Source organism: Mesoplodon mirus, assembly GCF_964341445.2.
Source record: "Mesoplodon mirus genome assembly, chromosome: 17".
NCBI classification, from domain to species: domain Eukaryota; kingdom Metazoa; phylum Chordata; class Mammalia; order Artiodactyla; family Ziphiidae; genus Mesoplodon; species Mesoplodon mirus.
The window spans coordinates 8647867-8670161 of NC_138993.1; the positions used below are offsets into that span (position 1 = coordinate 8647867).

General features: G+C 39.5%; 1 protein-coding gene across 2 annotated transcripts in view; it reads left to right on the top strand.

The window, feature by feature from the left end:
* The window catches only part of FRY (FRY microtubule binding protein), a 324059-nt gene that overhangs the window by 176200 nt on the left and 125564 nt on the right, over positions 1-22295 (top strand). For both annotated transcript variants that reach the window (XM_082602261.1, XM_082602262.1), the window contains exons 9-15: positions 1582-1674; positions 1769-1867; positions 3513-3614; positions 13941-14044; positions 14524-14632; positions 16272-16358; positions 20792-20963. In XM_082602261.1, the coding sequence (XP_082458387.1) occupies positions 1582-1674; positions 1769-1867; positions 3513-3614; positions 13941-14044; positions 14524-14632; positions 16272-16358; positions 20792-20963 (766 nt within the window). The remainder of the gene's footprint in view (positions 1-1581; positions 1675-1768; positions 1868-3512; positions 3615-13940; positions 14045-14523; positions 14633-16271; positions 16359-20791; positions 20964-22295) is intronic.

Here is a 22295-nt window from a genome sequence, read left to right on the forward strand (position 1 = left end):
ATATTAAAAGCTATCAAGTTATATACTTTATAAGGGTGAATTGCATGGTATGTGAACTGTATCTCAAAAAAGCAGTTTAGGGCTTCCCTGGTGGCAGAGTGGTTGAGAGTCCATCTGCTGATGCAGGGGACACGGGTTCGTGCCCCGGCCCAGGAAGATCCCACATGCCGCGGAGCGGCTGGGCCCGTGAGCCATGGCCTCTGAGCCTGCCCGTCCAGAGCCTGTGCTCCGCAACGGGAGAGGCCACAGCAGTGAGAGGCCCGCGTACCGCAAAAAAAAAAAAAAAAAAAAAAAAAAAGAATATAGGCCCTGTATCAACTTTCTTGGGTTTGAATTCAAGCTTCAACACTTACCAGCTTTGTGACCTTGGACAAGTCACACTTAACCCCTCCCAGTGTCACTTACCTTGTCTGCAGAGTGGTAATAATGACACTCACTTTGGAAGGTGGTTCTGAGCATTCTTGGACTCACTAAATGCTCACTATTTTTATCTCTCTCTCATGCTAATGATTTGTGTATCTGTGTACTTCAATTAAGATTTGAGACAGTATTTACATATATATGCAAAATAATGTAGGAAAAGGGCCACAATTCTGGGGACCATAAAGCTCCATTCTGTACTGGGAAACTCTCAAAGACTTCCCATGCTGGCAGTGCCTATCTTGGACTGATGTCTTAGTATGATATTGATATACTGGGAACTTGAGTAACTGTTGCTGGTGATAGTCCCAATGTGGACTGAAAATAAGAGGTAATAGCTGATACAGATATTAAAGTGTCATCACAAATACATGTAGCCTTGGACCTTTCCATGAAAGCAGCATCTAAAAAAGACCACAGTAAGTTACCACCCAAAAGGCCCGGAAGGGGAAAGCGGCTGGCGAATGCTGGACAGGCCAAGTCTTCTAATATATTATTCCCTGGGCAACCCAAAATACCCTTTTGTAGACAGGAGTCCACGAGCAGAGACATCCTTGCTTAAGAAATTATTATAAAGGTTTCTTGTCTGAGGTGGGGAGGGGAAGCATTCCAGACTTGCTCATGAAACTAGCTGAATAATAAACGCCTAAAATGTCAGGGCCTCACAAGTAAACAGCTCTGTGCCCAGGGCTGTCAGGGCCTAAAATAAGGTTAATGTCTTCTGCCTCTCTTCCCATGGTTACCTTCTCTGGGGATCTGTGCTTGTGGGTTAAGGCCCCAGGGCCCCCCACACAGTAGGTAGTCAATAGAAACTTCTTGCAAATGAGTCACTGAATGAACCAACCAGTAAGTCAGTGGATGAATGTCTGGCTGCTGGTTATAGATGCTTTGTCCTTTCAGCAAAGGACAAAGTGATTTTCAGTGATTTGGGGATAGAAGTTAGAGGGAGAGTGAGAAAACCAGCCTTGTAAAATGTCATTGGAAGATATTGTGAACTTAAGTATAAATGCTTGAATCCAGTGATTTTTTTAATAGATTATGGAATATGCTGTGTTATTGGGTGTGATTAAATTAAGATCTGTTTGCTTATATTTGCTTACATACATTTTCTGTGCACATTTCAATCTTTCTCTCTCCCTCTACTCTGTTTCTACTTCTTAGGAATGTGCACATTACTTCCTCGAGGTCAAAGACAAAGATATCAAGCATGCCTTGGCTGGGCTTTTTGTTGAAATTCTTGTCCCAGTTGCTGCTGTGAGTTACATTTTCATTTTTAAGAACTTCTTCAAATTGGATTAGAGAAGCAACAATTTCATTAATATAATATAAACATGCATCTCTATTTCAGGCTGTTAAAAATGAAGTAAATGTTCCCTGCCTCAGGAACTTTGTTGAAAGCCTATATGATACCACGCTGGAACTTTCTTCTCGAAAGAAGCATTCCTTGGTTAGTAACTCTGAGAAAATTCAAAAGACAAAACTGCAGAGACTAAAATTCCTAGGCTGAAATCTATTTGAGAGTCATAAGGGTTCCACAGATGGGAGAATTACCTACAGCTTCCCCAAAGAGAGATAGCATTTCAAATTTTGGAGCTTTCACCTATTATTGACCATGACTGAATCATGGTAACATAAGGGGATTAGACCATGTCACCTCAAGGACCCTTCTAGTCCTAAAGATTCCGCTGTTTATTTTCAAGATGGGTTTAACTTAATTTTTATTTTAATTTCTGAGTATTTTTTCAGTCTGAAGGCTAAAGTTTATAAAAACAGTTTCTTTTCTCAATCCCAGGAAGCTTCACTGGCTAATTCCCATCCTGATATTCCGAATCAAAAGGGAACCAGGCAGGAAAGGGAGTTGGGACACAGATAGTTGGCCATTGGAAAGATTCTCTGAAGGCTGAGAAAACAGTTTTGTACTGAAGAGCAGCATAGAAAAGTCTTTTAAATTACCACAACTTTTTTCCTCCATGGTAAATAAAGCTCTGGTTTATGAATCAGCAGGTGGTAGACCAGCTGTAACTGTGATAGTATGGAGGAAGCAGGTTGCTTAGGTAGCTGGTTTCTAGCATTGTTTATGCTAATCTTTAAAGTATGAACATTACCACCATTATTTGAGCAAATACTCAGTTGCTTTGCTGGCAGTGGTGACAGATTTGCTCATTTGTCTACAGTCTGTGGTCGTTGTGACTGCTTGTATTTTTGTTTTTAAATTACTGGCTGGAATTAGAGTTGCACTCAATGGCAGTAATAGTTAAAGTCAGTTTAAAACTAAGTTAACAACAACAACAAAATAAGTGTGTGGATTGTTAAGCACTGATCTCATTGTGGCAATAGATTTTTGCTAATTCAAGTTAATGGATGAGCGAGTTATATTTTTGTTTTAATCTTCACTAGCCCTAATTTGGGGGAGCGCCATAATCTGGTTCAGCAAAATGGTATATCGTTTAGGTGGCCGCCCTCAAGCTTTTCTGTCTTCTCCAGTTGCTGTGGGAAACCTGCCCAGTTAGGCAGGAAAAGCACAGTAGCACCTCTGTTTATTCGCTCGTAAGCAGATTCCTCCTGCGGTTAAATTTGTCTGGGTGGAGTTTACCAATGCAGTAACATTTCTTTTAGGAATCTTCCTTAATTACAGGAAGATTGCATGCAAAAGAAAACACATACACCTACCTCTAAGACAGGGACAAACTGGTAGATGTTTATGAGCAAAAAAGCTAGTAACATTTTCAAAATCAGGGTGCCTTCCTGCTTTTTTTCCTGAGGATTGAGAGTGATCTACGATAGCTTGTTTTTAAAATTTATGAGTGAAGACTAAATCAGTGAATCAGATTTCCACTTATGCTCCACGAAACTCACTCTCTACCCTCTACAGAACTCTAGAGTATTCCATCCCCATCGTCCTCAGAAAGCATTTGCAAAATATCCACCTCTGCAAGGCACTTGTTGCGCCTGGGTGTGTTACAAAGTGTCCTGTTTGTTCTGGCCCACACAGCACACAGGGGGAGATGTATGGGTGGTGGGTCCAGAGAGCGTGTGTTACCTGGTTGGTTGAAATAGACGTCATCCTGTGACTTCATCTTCTTTCTCCTCAGGCCTTGTACCCGCTGGTGACCTGTCTGCTCTGCGTCAGCCAGAAGCAGCTGTTCCTGAACAGGTGGCACATTTTCCTCAACAACTGCTTATCCAACCTTAAAGTTAGTATTTGTCAGCTCAGAAAAGTCTTTTATAAAAATATGTATGAGTCCGAGGCTGGTTTGTGTGTTTCTGAGAGTGACTCCTGGTGTCTGCAGGGGAAATGATCCTGTACTATTTTGGAATAATGAAAAAAATATTAAGAAGAGTTTTCCTTATTAAATATAGTCAGTTTTAGAAGGTGACTGGGGTTAAGAGAAATCATGTCAAATTGGGAGGGGGGAAATCTTTTCTTTTAAACATTTTTTTTAATTTTAATTTTCTTCTTGAAGTATATAGTCAATTTACAATGTTGTAAAACCTCATCTAAGAAGGATCACTTTAGAAGCTTTTTTTTTTTTTTTTTAATATTTATTTGGCTGTAACGGGTCTTAGTTGCAGCACGTAGGATCTAGTTCCCTGATCAGGGAGTGAACCCGGGCCCCTTGCATTGGGAGTGTGGAGTCTTAGCCACTGGACCACCAGGGAGGTCCCTAAGAAGGATCATTTTAAAGGTAGAATTAAATACCCCTCTGTATGCATCTATGGTCACACTTTTTCTAAGTGATTAAAAAAAGGGAGGCCACACTTCACTGGCAGAAGCTCACCTAAACCTCCTCCAGCCTTTCTCTAACCTCCTCCAGGCTAGGGAAATATTTGGGGGGGAAAACATTCCATTCTGTGGGAGGATTTACCTAGTAGCAGAGAACGCTTATTTCCTGTCCCTGTTATTTGTGATTGTTTGAAGATGTTCTGTTAAAGCCATGTGCCAGTCAGTCCTAAGCATTCACTGAACAACAGCTATTCAGATCCTGGGTGACGTGAGAACCAAGTCATGGTGCCTGAAACCGAGGAACCTACAGTTAAAACAACTGTAATGGTTAGCTTTAAAATTGGCTTTATAACTTTTTTTTTTTTTTGGCTGTACACGGGCCTCTCACTGTTGGGGCCCCTCCCGTTGCGGAGCACAGGCTCTGGACGTGCAGGCTCAGCAGCCATGGCTCATGGGCCCAGCTGCTCCGCGGCATGTGGGATCCTCCCGGACCAGGGCACGAACCCGTGTCCCCTGCATCGGCAGGTGGACTCTCAACCACTGCTCCACCAGGGAAGCCCGGCTTTATAACTTTTAATGTTGTGAACATATTTTAAGTTTTAGTGACCTATTGATAAAAGACAACTAAATGAACACTGTTTCTGATATGTGCAAATAGCACATATTTTTCACAGTTGTTCTCAGTTGTGTCCAAAGATGTTGAATTCCTTTTACAAGGTTAATACTTCTTTAGAATTTTTGAAATGCACTTAGTTATAAAATGCTGTATGTGCTTATACATATTGCCTTGTCTTTTTTGTTCTAAGACCCTTTAATTTGGTGAAATGGTCAAGATTAATTATATTATTTTGGCATTTACCATATAATGACACAATAGTCTGCATTGGGGCTGTTTTAAGCACCAGCTATGTACTGGCTCTAAAAGCTGATTGTGAAATCCAAGATTAGAATCGTTTATTTTCTTCAAATTGGCAGGGAAATATAATAGCAGTGGATATAGAATTAGCTTTTAAGAATTCTGGAAAACACAGTGTTTTTCAGGGTATCAGCTATTATATAATGGCCACTTTCAGATTTTTGATTCAGGGATTTATCCATCTGTCAAACGCCTCCAACACGTAGCTCAATGTCATTTTTTTGTTATATTGGTCCATTTTTAAGTTATTCAGCTATTCCATTTAAATATTTTTTTCTTCTACATTTTACACAAAGAGGAAAAGCTCATTTTGTTCAAAACAAAACAAAAAGAGAAATGATGAAGAATGTTCATTTTTCTGTATATATTATGCTAAATGTGTTTGTGATGAATTTTAGTTAGAATCAAAATAGTGTTTTGCCTGACAATTTACTGTTGTGGCCAAAAATACCAAAGTTCTTGGTGTCCGGAGTTGCTTTTGAAATACAGCAGCATAATCTTACTTTGCACATAATTGCTTTAAAGTTAGAATGTTGTTTGAAGGTCTGGTCGAAGCCCACCAAAAAGACTTAATAACAGGGTTACACACAGCCCTAGAGAGAAGGGCTGCACGCTGTTTCCCTGTGCAAACATTTCAAGCATCGGGATTTCTCAAAGGGAAAGGCAATAGGATCAGAAAGAGTAGAGGTCCTAGGGAAGGTGCCAGAAATGGGAAAGATAGGGATGTCAGTTATATAAAAATTAGATCTAGGGGATTCCCTGGTGGCGCAGTGGTTGAGAGTCCGCCTGCCGATGCAGGGGACACGGTTTCATGCCCTGGTCCGGGAAGATCCCACATGCCGCGGAGCTGCTGGGCCCGTGAGCCATGGCTGCTGAGCCTGCGCATCCGGAGCCTGTGCTCCACAACGGGAGAGGCCACAGCAGTGAGAGGCCCGCGTACTGCAAAAAAAAAAAAAAATTAGATCTAGGGTCCCTGTTCTCAAGGAACTTGGCATTTCATTGGGGGATATGTAATGAAGTTTCAAAACGCGTGATGCAGACAAGGAGGGATGTAAAAGTTGGGAGTAGGAAGCTACCTGTGCCATTTCTGTAGGTCTGGTAATCCATGAAGCATGAAAGAGGTAGTTATTAGGCAACGGAAAGGCAATGATATTTCACTTTATGGGTAATAAATTGTTGGAATTCACCTCCTCAAGGGTAAAAGATACAGAAAGCTCCTTGATGAGTTACAATCGGAATAAAATTGTATCACACGTATTTAGAACTAAACCCAGCAGGGATTAAATGGGACTATTTAAAAATATACAGAAAACCTTCCAAACCTCCTCAAGTGTCCTCGACAGGGAAGAAATACCTGAGAAAAAACTAACATGGCTTTAGGAGTACACTTTGTCTTGAATGGCTTCAATATTTTGTGGGATTTAGAGCCAAACATATCATTTCAGAAAGGACCACCAATCTAGCTCTTTCCTCTTGTCACCATCCCTTTTCCCTGCACCCCCTCCCCTACTTGTCTCCCCATCCCCTATATGTACTCAAGTATAATGAACCCAGTGTTTGAACCTTACATGTTGAACTTGGTAGCCACCTTGGATGTGTTCTGCAGGGGAGAGCCATCAAGGTGGCAGCATGACATAGAGCAGAATAGAAATGTGTGTGAGTGTGAAAAATCTGCTTTCAAAGTAAACAGGCTCTCAGATTCAATGCTCATTTAACGTCAGTGCCCTGGTTTATCCTTAGCGTCAGGCTGTCAGAAGCAGGCTGCTTTGGTAACACGAACGTGAAGTCTTTATTTACACTTGTTAACTCAGTCAACCACGTATTAGTGATAGACCCTTGTAAAGTGGTGAGAAGTTTACAACACCTTCTCACCACGACCTTGACATCTTTCAGGAACCCCTGGTAAGTAGTGACCAATACTTTTTTCTTCTATGTATTTTATGTCAGAATCTGAACATATTGAGCTATTTTAAAATGTTACATTCCCTTCACATCTGCCATAATATATCTCATTCTGAAAAAGGGAAATATGTTTTGAAAAATTGACTTAATAGTCCTTTTTTTGTCATGAATCCCCATTTATTAATAGTTCTTTTAAAATGTCCTAATTATTGTGTTCATAATAACTATGTACACGTTTCTTATCCTCGAAAATGGATAATATAATTGGGAGAATCTTTAAATTTCCTTTTTCTTAAAATAATGAATATAATATACCAGTGAGGTCTTGATCACAGAAACAAACAAAAAAGGAAACCTCAAAAGTTAAGAAATCTATTTACTGTATAATTAATAACAACAGTCTTATTAATTGGAGATCTGTTATGAGCCAGGCCAGCAGTAGGGCCTTTACATACATGTCATGGATTATCATGACAATGTCACAGGCTGCATTGACCTTCCTCTGTGCTTTCATGATATTAGTTATGTTTTTCTAAAAATTTTGCTCAGCTAGCAATATTGAAGGTATATCATCTGAAGGTTAGACATTAGCCAGCTTAGCTTCATAGTACTAGAAGCCAAAGTACAAAATTAAAAAGGATTCTTCTTTTGTCTCAGTCACTATTTGCACTGGGACTTGAATGCATTCACTTAGTCATTTGGTCAACAATTCTTCACTAGAAATGTACCAGGCACTGTTCCAGGTGCTGGGAATAAGTGATGAATGAGATAGTAACACTCTGGTCTCTTAGACCTTGTAATTTAGTGGAGGAAACAGACAGGAAACAAGTAAACAAGTAGATGAGGAAAAAAACTTCAGATAGTGATAACTGCTATGAAGAAAATCAAATAGGATATGATGATAGAGAATTACGGATTCAGGAGGGGCAGGGAAGAGGAGGGGACAAGGAAGGTCTTTTGCTTTCTACTAAGAGTCTCAAAGTTTCGTTGCCATAAATTTTTTGATGAAACTTGTGTTTGGCATTTAATATATCTTTGTGTGTAATAATCACTATGAAATTAAAGGAGTGCTTTTTCTTAACTTTTCACATAAAAGTAAGGGTATTAATGATATCTTTATTTTATGAGGGGAAGGACTGAGTAATATATGAAGGATTCCACAGACATTGCCTGAATCCATTAAAATGTATGGTACCATTTAAAACAACTACTATCCTCTTTGCAAATATCAAATGTAAGTGATGCAGTATTAGCTATTTAAATATTAATTTTCAAGAAATAGTTATACTGCTTTAATATTAACTTTATTTCTATAAACTTGAGAAAATCTCTTATCTATGTTTCAGATCTGTCAAAGGCACATTTCAAAGTGGAATTTATAAATTCTAATAGTGCACACAAATTGAGTCCGAAAATTAGTGATCAGATGGCAGGTGTGTTACTTTCTGTGAATGCCTTATTTATTCAGCCAATGAATAGAAAAATAATCCCTGTAAATTTTTGGTACAGGAATTTTAGAGGTTATCCTAAACTATAGCACAGATGTTATTTGGATAATACAGTCATCAAAAAGATTGAATTATGATCAGAGTAAATTGATTCAGGTATCAAAAGGAAATGCCAAAAGGAAGGAAGGTGTTGACTGTGATATGTGCAAGGAAATATGAGAAAGAAGTAGGTTTACTTCAATTGCTTTAGTTGCAGTGCAAGAGAAATCTAGAAGAGTTTTGAGTATAACAAGATCAAAAGACTAAAATTATTTATTGATCTGTAATCAATGGATCTTTATCTCTGTGCATAAGGATCTCTAAGGAAGCCTGTTACAAATGCAACTTGTTGAAACCTACCTCCAGAGATTCTGGTTTAGAATGTCTGGGTGCAGCCGAGGAATTTGCATATTCATAAGCAGCCTGGGTGACTGGGTGCAGGTGGTCAGCTGATGGATCATGGGAAACATGGGTCCGTCCAGTGACCCTGTCACTAGCCAAGTTATCAGTGAATTTAGTGCTCCCTACTTGTTACTGTTAACACTGAATTGCTTTAACTCAATCAAAAGCACAATTGAAAGAAGGTGGGCATGGTGTTGGGCAGGTTGACATGTCACATGAAGTCTGTCCGTGACCAGCACTGAGATGAGATGCAGGAGACCAGGGAAGATCCACTCTGAAACCTACTAGATTCTTGAACAGTTTTATCACTGTAACCTCAGAGCTGGGATAAATAAGTTGTTGGTTAATTAATTAATTGAGAAGAGTATTCCAGTGGAAGAATAGAATAGTCTTTCCATCTTGGAGTGGAGACTTTTGACACAGAAGTCAGTGGTTTGAGACAGGTTAGAAGTGTCAAAATCCTGAAACTATGTATCAAGACCTTGTTGTGTTAGCTGCTGTTGACATACAAAGACAATGAGGAAAAAGTCCTATTTTCAAGTAGAGTACAGTCTAGTAGGTGCTAGCAGCATATTTGATCAGCCTCCATATAATATTTCCACTGAAGTGGGAAAATTCATTTTGGAAGACACCGGGGCCAGATTGCTTAGGTTCAGATGCTGGCTCCGCCACTTATTAGCCCCTCTGGGCCTTGATTTCCTCATCTGTGAAAGGATACAATAACAGTATCAACTTTATGATTCTGAGAATTAAAAAGAGTTAATATGTGTACAACTTTGATAACAATGCCTGATATAGTAAGCGTCCTGTAATATACACATTCCAGTTTCTGAGAAAACAGTCCTTACTGGACCAGAAGTCAGTTCCTATGCCACCTGTCATTTACCGGCTTGAAGACTTGAGCCAGTGATTTGGCTTCTGTCAATGACAGAATCCCCCAATTGATGTCATGGTCTATGAAAGTACTTTTGAAATATCAGAATGCTGTACAAGTGTAAGACGTTTAGTAATATCATGTCCATTAGCTTCAGCTATGTACTAAGGGTTGCCTTTTGTACCGTTTCTATATAAAGACATTTTGCTTGTGCATCACATTGTTCAGCTACTACTCACAGTTTGCTTTTTTTAAAAAAAAATTTGATATTTACTGATAACCTGCTGTACGGCAGTCACTGAGGGCACAGGGATGAACAGTCCAAAATTCCTGGAGCTCACAGTCTGGTAGGAAACATATCAATACAAGTAAAGGCATAGAACAACATTCTAGAAGTCAGAGAGCAGGAACACTTGGTAATCTGTCTGGGATGGAGGAAGGAGTGGACGGGCAGGGGAACGTAACACAGGAGTGACACCTGATGAATCTTGCTGGGGAGTAGGAATTTTCCAAGTAAAACAAGGGTAGGAAGGCATTCCAGGCATTCGATGAATTGCAGAAGGGATGTTATGGCACAGAGCGCAGTGGGGGTGGAGGCGGAGGGTGGTGATGGGGGAGCCAGGTCACCAAAGGCCCCTCATGCACCACATCATGGAATTTGGACGTCGTCCAGGAGGTGATTAGAAGCCACTTAAGTGCTTTAAACGCAGGGAAGTAAACAATCATGGTTGCAGTTTAAGAATATCATGATAATGCCAAGAATGGAAGAGAAACAAGGGAAATCATTTTAGGAGAGAATTTCAGTGATCAGTGATACCATCTTGAAATGCTACAAAGCAATTACTGGTACAGGATCCACGGTTAAAACAAAATAAAAACTTAAGCCAGCCACTTTGCTCTTCAGTCTCTGTGGGAGCAAAAATAGACAATCTCAAACATATTCTTAAGAGTAAAAGCACATCAGTCACAGCAACATGCCCCCAAAAGATAATTGTGGGAAGGAGGACAGGAAAAAAGTGTAAAAGAAGTTGAAGTTAAACAGAAGACAGTAATATGAATCGTTTAAACTAGAGATCTTAGTTAAGCTCCTAAATGAAAGTTAGATGTTACTTGCCCTACCTGGCCATGATTCACAGTGCGAGATAAGGCACAAGAGAGAATTTTGAATGACACACTATGCAAATATGAATATAAAATACTTATATATACACCAATAAAGGGAAATTCACAAAGGAGGAGACATTCCCACTAGAACGGAAGCTCCCTGAAGTCAGAGACTAATCTCCTTTGTTTGCTGCTGAATCTGCACCTTGTACGTAATAATAGTTACTATGGGCAGGAACAGTGCTAACTTCCCTCTATGCGCTAACTCGTAAGTTCTCTTAACACTCCTAGGAGGGAGGGAGGATTAGCATCTGCGTTTCACAGTCAGGGAAAATCAGGCCCAGAGAGATGACAGAGGTTCCCTGAGGTTGGCCACACAGCTAATAAATTGCAGAGCAAGGATGGGTTTAAAACCAGGCAGTGTGTGTCTAGAGTCTGCTTTTAACCACTGTGTTAACAGCATAGACATTTGCTGATCTGGAGTGATTAGAGGACAGATAATTAGAGTTCCTGAAATGCTTAACTGATGGAATATTTTAAATGCAACTTTACTATTTTAGTAGTTTATTAAAATTCCTTTACGTAACCAAGACATTCAACAAGTTATAAGGTGTATCACTTGTTTTACTAACAGACAAAAAAAATCTTTTATGTATAAATGTATGCTTCTAAAAAGTTGGGACTTTTTTTTTTCCTGGAGCTAGAAAAGTAGTTATAAAGTTTATTTGGAAGAATAAATATACAGGAATATCTGGGAAAACCCTAAAAATAGAAAGAAAAGAAAAAGAGCAGTGGATGGTGGAAGGTAGGCCGTACCAGATAGTAAAACACATCATAAAGCCTCAAAAATTAAAATGATGTGTTTTATCATTTTATTTACTTATTTAGATTAATAGAAGAAAAAAAATCCAGAATGAGACCAAAATGCATGTAGAAATTTCATAATAATGATCACGCCAAAAAGTTATTTTAAAACTATTTAGGCATAAGAAATCTTTCCTAAATCTAAAAAACTACCCCCTACAGTCTTTTCCATAGAAGTTATTTATGTGACTCATCTTTATTCAGCAAGTAGCTTAAAGGTAAACTTATCCTAGATTATGTCTAAACCATTAAGAATTCTTAACAAATCAGGACCCGAATTATCTACACTAAGAATAGAACAGCAGAAATGGTTGTGACGAGATAATAAATGAGTAGGGAAGAGAAGTAATGTAAAAGCAAAAGACCTGTAGGAAAGTTGAGTGAGGTTTGAAGACTGTTTAGCAAACATGTATTGATCCCCTGCAGAGTGGCAGGAATTCTAATAGATGTTGGGTAAATAATGCCCCTCACTTTCAGAGGACCCACCTTCATGTGGGAGCTGATGTCTATGCAACACCACAAGAGCTGAAAGGCTATGTTACATGTTTGTATGAGGGTCAGGGGACACTCAGGAGGGAATAATTCATTTTAATGGGATGGGATTCAAGATACTGAGGAGGAACAGAGAAAGCCTGCACGGAGTTGGGAACATTCAAGTAGGCTGTGAAAGAGTGGGGTTCACCTGGTAGAAAAGAAGGACACAGGGGAGGGTAGGAAACCCACTCCCGATGCAGAGATGGAATGAACGTGGCCTCGCTAGAGTTTGGGGGGCTTGTGGGAGAAAAACAGGATGGGTGGCATCCTTCACTGGTAGGTTAGAGCCAGATACTGTCTGGTCAGGTATGCCGTGCAAGAAATGTTAGCTTGATCCCAGAGGCATCAGGAAAACCACCCTATCTATGATTTTTAAATAGAAAGGATTATAATCAGTGTAAGATAGGACAGCAGTGAGGGAATCAATTTAGGGAGACTGTTTAGGAGGTTACTGCAGCATCCCAGGAGAAGGTGCTGGAAGCCTGAACTGTAACAGAGGAAGTGGGAATGGAGAAGATGCCAAATTCAAAACATATTTTGTAGATAAAACCTATAAAATCAGTTGAAAGGATGGAATGAGAGTCAGAAAGGGAGGAATGAAGGTGATGTCCATCCAGTGACGAAATCCATTCCCGTCCCCGGGCCTGTTTGTTAGACCCTGGAAGCTGGCAGCTGCGCTCTGGCTGCCTGCCTGCCTGCCTGCCCCTGCTCCATGCCCCACGCTGCAGACTTCTCACATGGTCTCCTTGAGCTTCATGGCTTCCGGTCACCATCATGAGAACCCTGGTCCCATTATTTAGCATGGCACGTAGGGTTCTTCGTGTGACCCCTGCCTTCCTCTCAAGCCTCATTGGCCGCTGCTCCTTTGCCTGGCCCTATGTCCTGGCAGACAGACCAGCCCCAGTTTCTGAAACAGGACTCCTCTTCACCTGCCCTCAGCTTCTTTGTGCTGTTGCCGCTCCGTAAAATGCTCTTCACTCCCCATCATCTTGGTTTCTAGTGTCAAGCATAGTACCTGGCCCAGCGTAGCCCCTCGAATGTTTGCTTAATGAACAAATGGATTTAAGCTCGTCTGAGTTTTCGTCTGCCCCGGAAACCTTTCCTGACCCCAGTCCTTGTGTTTGCCATAGGTTGCCCTTCTTTCTATCCTCTAGCTCCTGTCCCCGCCAGGTTTTCACCGTGTCTTTGAGTTGACTGTTTATTATTCGTCTCCCAACTGCCACCCCCTCCCCATAGACTGTGGACATCTTAGGGAAAAAGGATCAACTTTTATCTCTATATCCCAGTGCTTATTATATATTAGTCTCAACAGATGTTGGAGGGTAAAGAGATGGGAGGTGAAGGTGGGTGGTGTTTACAAGGGCACAGTCAACAGTAGGACGGATTGATTCTCCTCTTGGCGCCGGGGGATGCGGTTCCCTCGGACCTGGAGGAAGAAGGCAATTGCCAGTATTCACCTTAGAAAGGAGAGAAAGACATGATTTCTCCCAGAACTACTCAGTCCTGCCCTCTTGGCTATTTGGATCCATCCTCAGAGATTATTTACCCAATGGGCACCAAGAGGCAGATACCCCCTAAGTCCCAGGTGGTGCAGTGTACCTCATAGGCACCCTGCCACCCACCTGTGGCCCTCCATTACCAGGCATTCAGAAAAGAATAACCTGTGTACAGTACCATTGAATCTGAAATCTTTTATCTTGGTTTCTGTTGTAGAATAAAGACCCCAAGATGGCTCGAGTTGCACTGGAATCTTTGTACAGATTACTTTGGGTTTACATGATTCGAATTAAATGTGAAAGCAACACAGCCACTCAGAGGTAAGGAGCTGGCTTGGGTTAACGGTAACCCCATCATTGAATTAACTGTAAACACGTCACTCAGCCAATGAAAAGGGTGTTTTGTTTCATTGCCACTGACGCTAACCAAACTAGAAGCTGTTCAAAGCTGACAGTTTGTAAAAGCTCTGAGTCCTCTGGACATTTTCAGGCTTTCCTTAGACATTGGCTCAACAGCCATTACAGAAACTCCAGCCTCCACCAGGATTGCCAAGTTCTGTGTCAGGACTACATTCACCACTTTAACAAAGGAAATGGCTATAATTTTCCACCTGCCCTTAGTTTTCTAGAAAACCTTTTCAGAGAGTAATTATGCTAATGGAAAAGAGATGAAGTGGTTTGTTTTCTTTCTCTGAATTCTCTCTGATACTTAGATAAGATGAAGCATCTGCTATTTTCCCTTAATGCACAGGAGCTCAGCCAATCTTGCTTGTTTTCTCTTTTTTTCCCTTATCTTTCAGCCGTCTTATAACCATCATCACAACACTTTTCCCCAAAGGGTCCCGTGGTGTGGTGCCGAGGGACATGCCTCTGAACATCTTTGTGAAAATCATCCAGTTCATTGCCCAGGTAACAGAGATGCTTCTGGCAGTGAGAGTCTTCTAATTGCCTCTAAGTAGCCACCTCCTTCTTATGAAGTACTAACAGATGAAGAGTCTAAAATAATCTCACGTGTGTAGACTTTTCAGGATGGTTTTGCAAGTGTTTTCACACATAGCTTTTTTTTTTGCTTCAAAACAAATTGTGACATGGTGTGCCAAGTGTTTTCAGCATTTGACCAATGAAAGAACTGAGAGGCAGGGTTTAAGTGACTGATCTGAGGTCACAGAGCCTATTCATAAGAGGGTCTCTTGACTCCTAGGCCCTGTTTTTTCCTGCTTCTCTGCTCTAGATTCTTCAAGTCAGGAGGAAATTGAGTCTGATGTTTGGAGGAAATAAGAAGACGATAATTTAGTGAACCTGGAGGAGTAAATAAATCATAATGCTCTTTCACCCTGTGAAAAAGAAGAATGTAACAGGAATATTAGCTTTTATCAAGCACTTATTCTTTGCCAAGAACTGTTCTAAGCACTTCATACATACTATTTTACTTAAGAACTGGGTCCAGTGATATTAAACATTTAGTGTTTACTATTTAGACCCAGGACTTTTAGTTTTTAAAACACTTTGTGTATAAACGGTTCTTATCCCAACTTTGGCTTCCTGGTGATTTATAGGGAAGCATGAAAAGCCGGTTAGTCCAGTCCAGCCTCTGCCGTGAGCCAGCTCCATACCCTAAAGAAGTCATAGAACATCTTTATTCTCAGTGTCTTTATCTATAAAATGTGGATGAAAGTGCTTACCCAGTATCCCTCAGAACGTTGTGTGGATAAAGGGAAATAATAGGCATGAAAGTACTGTTGAAGTGTAATTGATATTGCTATAAAGACATAAGGTTCAATGGCTACTTCACAGACCATTTAAAATATAATATCTCTCTGTGTGTTTAGTGCAAGAAAGTGTCTCTGTAATATTTGTACTTAGGGAAAGGACAGTACTTGCTTTGCAGGTGGATGAATTAACAGAACTTTTCTACATGTAGTTATCATATGGCTGAGAATGTGCTTTGATTATTCTGGAATATATTGTATAAAATGAACGTGACATATCTTAGTAGTCACTGTCTCATATTATTAGAATCTGGCTTAAACGTTCTCATTTAAGTAACCTTAATAGTTCTTATTTGTTGATTATTCATTTCACTTGCAGGATTGTCTGTTGTAGTACGAGTCAAGGGATTGGAAGTGTTAGAGAATAGAAGAAAATGGTCATTTTGCAGTGGTATTTTTAAAAATATATTTTAAACTGAGTTTCAAGAAGGTGTCAGCATTTGCAGGACAAGCAGGAAGAGTTTGTACTGTGTAGAAACCCAGATACTCAGAGTGTTTTGGTTTTTCATTTTTTGGTTTTTAGTTATTAGTCATTCTGTGCTTTAGGGCCTAATTACATATATTATATAAAGCATCTCCACATGCCACATGGAAACAGGAGCAGCTCCACCGAAGGTTCGGATGGACATGGTTTTCCTTCAGGGATTCTCTGTGGTGCATCAAACTAAGCGATAGCCCTCTTCCTTCAGAAGCCACCTGTTTGGTGCATATGACAAAAACAGACATTTTCATGTTGAATTAAAATAATGCTTTGTTTTGATTTCCCTTTTTCACTATAGGAACGTTTAGATTTTGCAATGAAAGAAATCATTTTTGATTTTCTTTGTGTGGGAAAACCAGCAAAAGCTTTCAGCCTCAATCCAGAGGTAAGAATGACCCTTTTGCGTTTATCCACAGAAGGCTACCTTTGCTTTGCAACCTTGGGGGATGGGGTGAAGGCCATCTTCTCCAAAAAAGTCTTCTGTTTGTTTCTGTCCATGTTATTTGACTCAAATAGTAGAGAAGTAAGATTTATGGGTGAATAAACTTAGAATGATGAAAAGTGGACGTCCTACCACATTCTGTTCTTGTAGAAGGGAGGAAACCTTGCCCTGAAGGGTAATCTGTCTCTGTATGTCTGGTTGTTTATTATAGAACCGTCTCAGTACTTGTAACTATTTTGATGCAGATTAGCAAGTTGAGGAGTATTGAAAGTGATGAAACAGAAGCATAAATAGATGCAATGATAAAATACTAAACTCTGGTGAAATTAAAGAAGTACTTATGCATCTTTGATTCTATGACAGCATCCCAGTTCAAGGGCAAATCATGGAACTGAGTGTGTAATGGGTGTGATGCACCTCATGGTGGGCGGCTTAGGCAAATGAAAAGCACGTGCAATTTTTTTTTTTTTTTTTTTTTTTTTTTTTTTTTTTTTTGCGGTACGCGGGCCTCTCACTGTTGTGGCCTCTCCCATTGCGGAGCACAGGCTCCGGACACGCAGGCCCGGCGGCCATGGCCCATGGGCCCAGCCGCTCCGCAGCATGTGGGATCCTCCCGGATCGGGGCACGAATCCGTGTCCCCTGCATCGGCAGGCGGACTCTCAACCGCTGCGCCACCAGGGAAGCCCAAGCACGTGCAATTTTAAACTTCTAAAAAGACTGTTGGTGGGAATTCCCACCAACAAAGTGCAGAGTCCTAACCACTAGCTGTAAGACATTGACCTCTCTGAACTTCAGCTTTTTTACTAGTAAAAGGGACAAACTACTCTTCTAGATCACCTCACAGATTCATCGTGATATTACGAATTCAGAAGCAAAAAAAGAAAGAACTTGCACACCAGAAAAAAATTTTAAATGTTGTTCCTCTCATCACTCTGATATTGTCTGGCTCCTTCATTCTGTCAGGAAGGAGACCCAGAGCCCAGAGGCTCAGAATAGGCAGCTGGTTAGCAGCAAGGGGAACCCAAGTCTCCCTGCACCCTCATGCTTCTTCCCACCCCACCCTGAATTCTCTTCTTGGTGCTAAGATTGCCACGTATGTAAGGACAGCCCAACATGCCCAAAAATGGGAGTTTCTGTCTGGTGTTTAATGACATCACAGGCTTCTGGAATGGCTGCAGCCAGGGTCAGTGGGCCAATGGGAGGGAGACAAAGCCATTTCAAATTCAGGGCATTTTGGCTGGAAGGAGGCCCATGGCCCAAGTACTAAAGAGTCTTCTCTTGCTTGGGAACAGTGGTTCCATGCTTTTCAATGGATGAAGGATAGTCTTTTTTTTTTTTTTTTGGCTGCGCCATGTGACTTACAGGATCTTAGTTCCCCGACCTGGGATTGAACCCTGGCCCCTGGCAGTGAAAGAGCAGAGTCCTAACCACTGCGCCACTAGGGAATTCCCAGGATAGTTTTTCTAATAAATGGTACTAAATAGTTGGACATCCACTTGCAAAATAATCAACATCAACCCATAATTTGCCCTGTCAGGAAAAATGAACTCAAAATGAATCATAAGCCTAAATGTGAAATCCGACATCATAAATCTTCCAGAAGAAAACAGAAGATAAAAATCTTTGCGACCTTTGGGTAGGCAAAATTTTCTTAGATAAGATACAAAAAGCATAAATTACAAAAGAAGAAGTTGATAAAATACAAAAGTATGCACTTTAAAAGTTAATGTTAATAAAGTGTAGAGCCACAGACTGGGAGAAAATATTTGTAAAACACGTATTGACAAACTCTTCTATCCAGAATATATAAAGAACTCCCAACTCAATAACCCAATTTTTTAAATGGACAAAATGAAGAGCCTCTTTACCAAAGAAGAGATACAAATGACGAATAAACCTATGAAAAGATGTTCAACATCCTTAGTCATTAGGGAAATGCAAGTTAAAACCACAGTGAGATGTGCTGAGAAGGATACAGAGCGATTGGAACTTTATACTATTGATGTTTGAGTGAGAATGCAAAATGGTACAACCACTTTAGAAAAAAGTTTGGCAATTTCTTGTAAGGTTAAACATACACTTGGCATATGATCCAGCAGTTCTACCCCAAGGTGTTTATCCAAGAGAAATTAAAACATTTTTCCACAAAGATTTGTATCAACATTTATAGCACCTTTATTCATGATCACTAAAAACAGGAAAGCAACTCATGTTCAAACAGCTGGTGAATGTCAAAACAACTTGTGAATCATCAACACAATGGAATACTATTCAGCCATAAAAAGGAACAAACTACTGATACTGCAGCAACACCTCAAAAGCATTAAACTAAGTGAAAGAAGCAAGACACAAAAGGTTGTATCTGTTTGCTTCCATTTATATCACATTCTGGAAAATGCAAAATTATAGGCAGAAATTAGACACTGATTATCAGGTGCTGAGGTTGGAGGAGAGGACTGACTGTAAAGAGGCACAAAGGAACTTTTGGGGATGATGGAAATATTTTGTATCTTGACTGTGATGATAGTTACCTGACTATATATGTTTTTCAAAATTCAAAGAACTGTACAACTAAGAGGAGTGTATTTTACTACATGTGAATTACATCTCAATAAACTTGACTTCAGTAGAAAACAGTGGAGATTCTAGCCTACAATATATATTTGCCAGTGGGAACTTTTCAGGTATTAATCCTCACCATAGCCCTATATGATCAATAGGTATTATTATTCTCATTCAACAGAAAGGAAGCTGAGACTTGGACTTGGAAAAGTTAAGTAATTTCTCAAGACCAGACAGATAATAGAAGGAGAGGTATGATGCAGAGCTATATAAAACATAAGAAGAAATTGTTTTTGAAATTAAGTTAAAAATATATTTCCCAAACTATCCCAACTTACTTCTGCCCTTAGAATTATTCAGAGAAAAGGAAAACTAAGAGAACTGGCAAGGATGGCTCATAAATTGGATAATCCATTTGCAAATAATTGAAGCTTGATCATTTAAGTCAATTCACAGTCATCCTATTGATACTGCATCTCCTGAATTAAACACTGTTATTTCCTCACCCAAAACAGTGCTGTGTCTTGAAAAATATCCATAAATCTAGAAAACATTTCATGAAAGAACTACTAAAATAAATGAGGAAACTAATGGACTTTAAACTTTTTTAAATGAATACTCTTTCATTTTAGAAAATGGAGAAAGAATATTACTGAAGACCATAAAATCATAAAATACACATTGGATTGGGTATGAATGGGCCAGAGAAATGTATACCACACCCTGGTTGAAATACCTCTGCTCCTTGAAGCTTGAATAAATAGTTTAGAAGCCGATATTACTTCATGTTCTAAGATATAATCATGTACTACAGAATAGGTGATTCGGGCAAACCCAACTTGAATGTATAGCTTCCCACCTACTAGTTATGTGGCCCTCGGTTTCCTCACCTGAAAAATGGGAATAATCATACCTTCCTTGCATGGCTGTTTTAAAGATGAGAGTTAATGAGCAGTTCTGGATATATTTTAAGAACTCAATGAATTGTAATTAGATTATCATTGTTAGTAACAGTAATTATTTTCTGCATTAGGTAGCGGTCTACTTAGGGAACTTATTACTTGATGTGGTTTGAAAATATGAGTGTAAATGTTTACACATGGCTGTTTAAGGAACTACAGATGTTTTAGTACCTTCTGACCTTTTAAGATTATTGCTGCTGGGAGCAACTATCTTACTGAGTCATCTTTCAGAGCCAATATTATGCCTTATCTGAGCCTGGGGAAGATAATGATCTGGCCCAGAATGACATTTCTTCTTATGAGTTTATGTGTTTTTATAAGTAACAGGTTCTGTGGCTTCGAATTCTTTAAATTTATTTTCAAACTTGCCAGCCTTTGTGAATCAAAAGTCAACAACCTGCAATTCAGAGCAGACGACTTACATTTTTATGATTCACATTTGGAACTCCCATTTGTTTTCATTCAGTCTTTGTGAGTTAACACATGTCTCCTCCCAGGAGACAAAGAGATTTTTGTTGACCTCAGTTTACCTTACTTGCAGCTGCTCCAGAGGGTGACTGCCTATCCCTTGGAGGTAGGGATCCCAGGATCCCCCAAACAGAATGAGTCTGACCATCTCAAACATACCCTCCAAGTTTGGTGAAAATCTTCCCAGTTGTTTTCTTGTGATGCAGCAACAAAGAGTGTCAGAAACTTAATTTCATTTTCTTAGGTTTGACCTAAACCCTTTTAAATGATTTTCCCACACTAATCTAGAAGGAAAACCATGCTTAACTTCTTTGAAAGACTGATGGCTTAATTTCACAATAATTGGGTCTTTCTCTTTACCATGAACATATTGTCTCTTACAGAGGATGAACATTGGTTTACGGGCATTCTTGGTCATAGCTGATAGCTTGCAGCAGAAAGATGGGGAACCTCCCATGCCGGTTACCGGAGCCGTTCTCCCTTCAGGAAACACACTGAGGGTGAAGAAGACATATTTGAGTAAAACACTAACTGAAGAGGAAGCCAAAATGATAGGTGGGTTTCAAAGATGTGTTTGCACTGGGCCTTATTAAGCCTTTAAAATGACCAATAGACACTTACCCTTAGTGAGATATATTTTTTAAATCTTCATAAAAGTAGCTGATAAGACATTTCAACATTAATCGCTTTGATTCATGCTGTGGTTTGTTTTACTGCCCTTTAAACTCCTTGGAACTTCCTGGTAAACATTTTGCCGTTTAAATGTTGGATTTTTATCTGTGGTCTTTTCAAACTTCTAATATTGATTATTTGCAGTTTACAGTAAATTTCTAAGACATCTGTGTGCTTTGGTAGATAATCCTGTTTATAAAGCAAACATATAAATATATTCATTCATTTATTCATTCCCTCATTCATTTTTATAGTTCCTTTTCTTCTTTTTTTTTTTCAGTAAAATTAGTTTAGTCTGTGTTTTAAACATGCCAAGTCCCATACATGCCAGGGTATATTGTGGGTTTATCCTACGTGAGACTATTTTCTTTTTAATTTAACTATCTTAACCCAAAGAGATGATTTTTTGCATTTGTTTCTCTTTTACCGAGTTCCTGAATTTAGAAACCTACTGCAAACTTGTTAAGTTAGTTCCTGGATTCCAAAGACCTAGAGGAAACATATGAGGAAACTTTTTCCTTTAAAATATTTATCTTTAGTTATGCAATGCTTAAATGAGTTCAAAAATATCAATATTTAATACATGACAAGTAACTATGAATAATTATTTCATTAAAGTACAAATTTTAAACACAAAGCAATTTACATTTGTATTATATACATAAAATGCATATACATGTATGAAATACATATTCTGGACACATTTTCTTCCACTGTATTAATGAGAGCAGTAAAAATAATATACCTGAGGGGGCTTCCCTGGTGGCGCAGTGGTTGAGAGTCCGCCTGCCAATGCAGGGGACATGCATTCGTGCCCCGGTCCGGGAAGATCCCACATGCCGCGGAGCGGCTAGGCCCGTGAGCCATGGCCGCTGAGCCTGTGCGTCCGGAGCCTGTGCTCCGCAGTGGGAGAGGCCACAACAGTGAGAGGCCCGTGTACCGCAAAAAAAAAATAATAATAATAATAATAATAATAATAATATACCTGAGGTAAATTTCCCTTCATTTAAAAATGTATGATGTGAAGTCATTTGTTGCCTTTACTAAAAAAACCCACACATATATTTCAGAGAATAATATAAAGTTATTAAAATTCTAACCCCAAATGAGAATTATCTTTTATTCACATAACCACTTATTATGGTGAATTTTTTTATACTAACCAGAAACATAAAAATTCTAGTGTGGAACTTTCTGTTTCCTTGTTTATTTTTA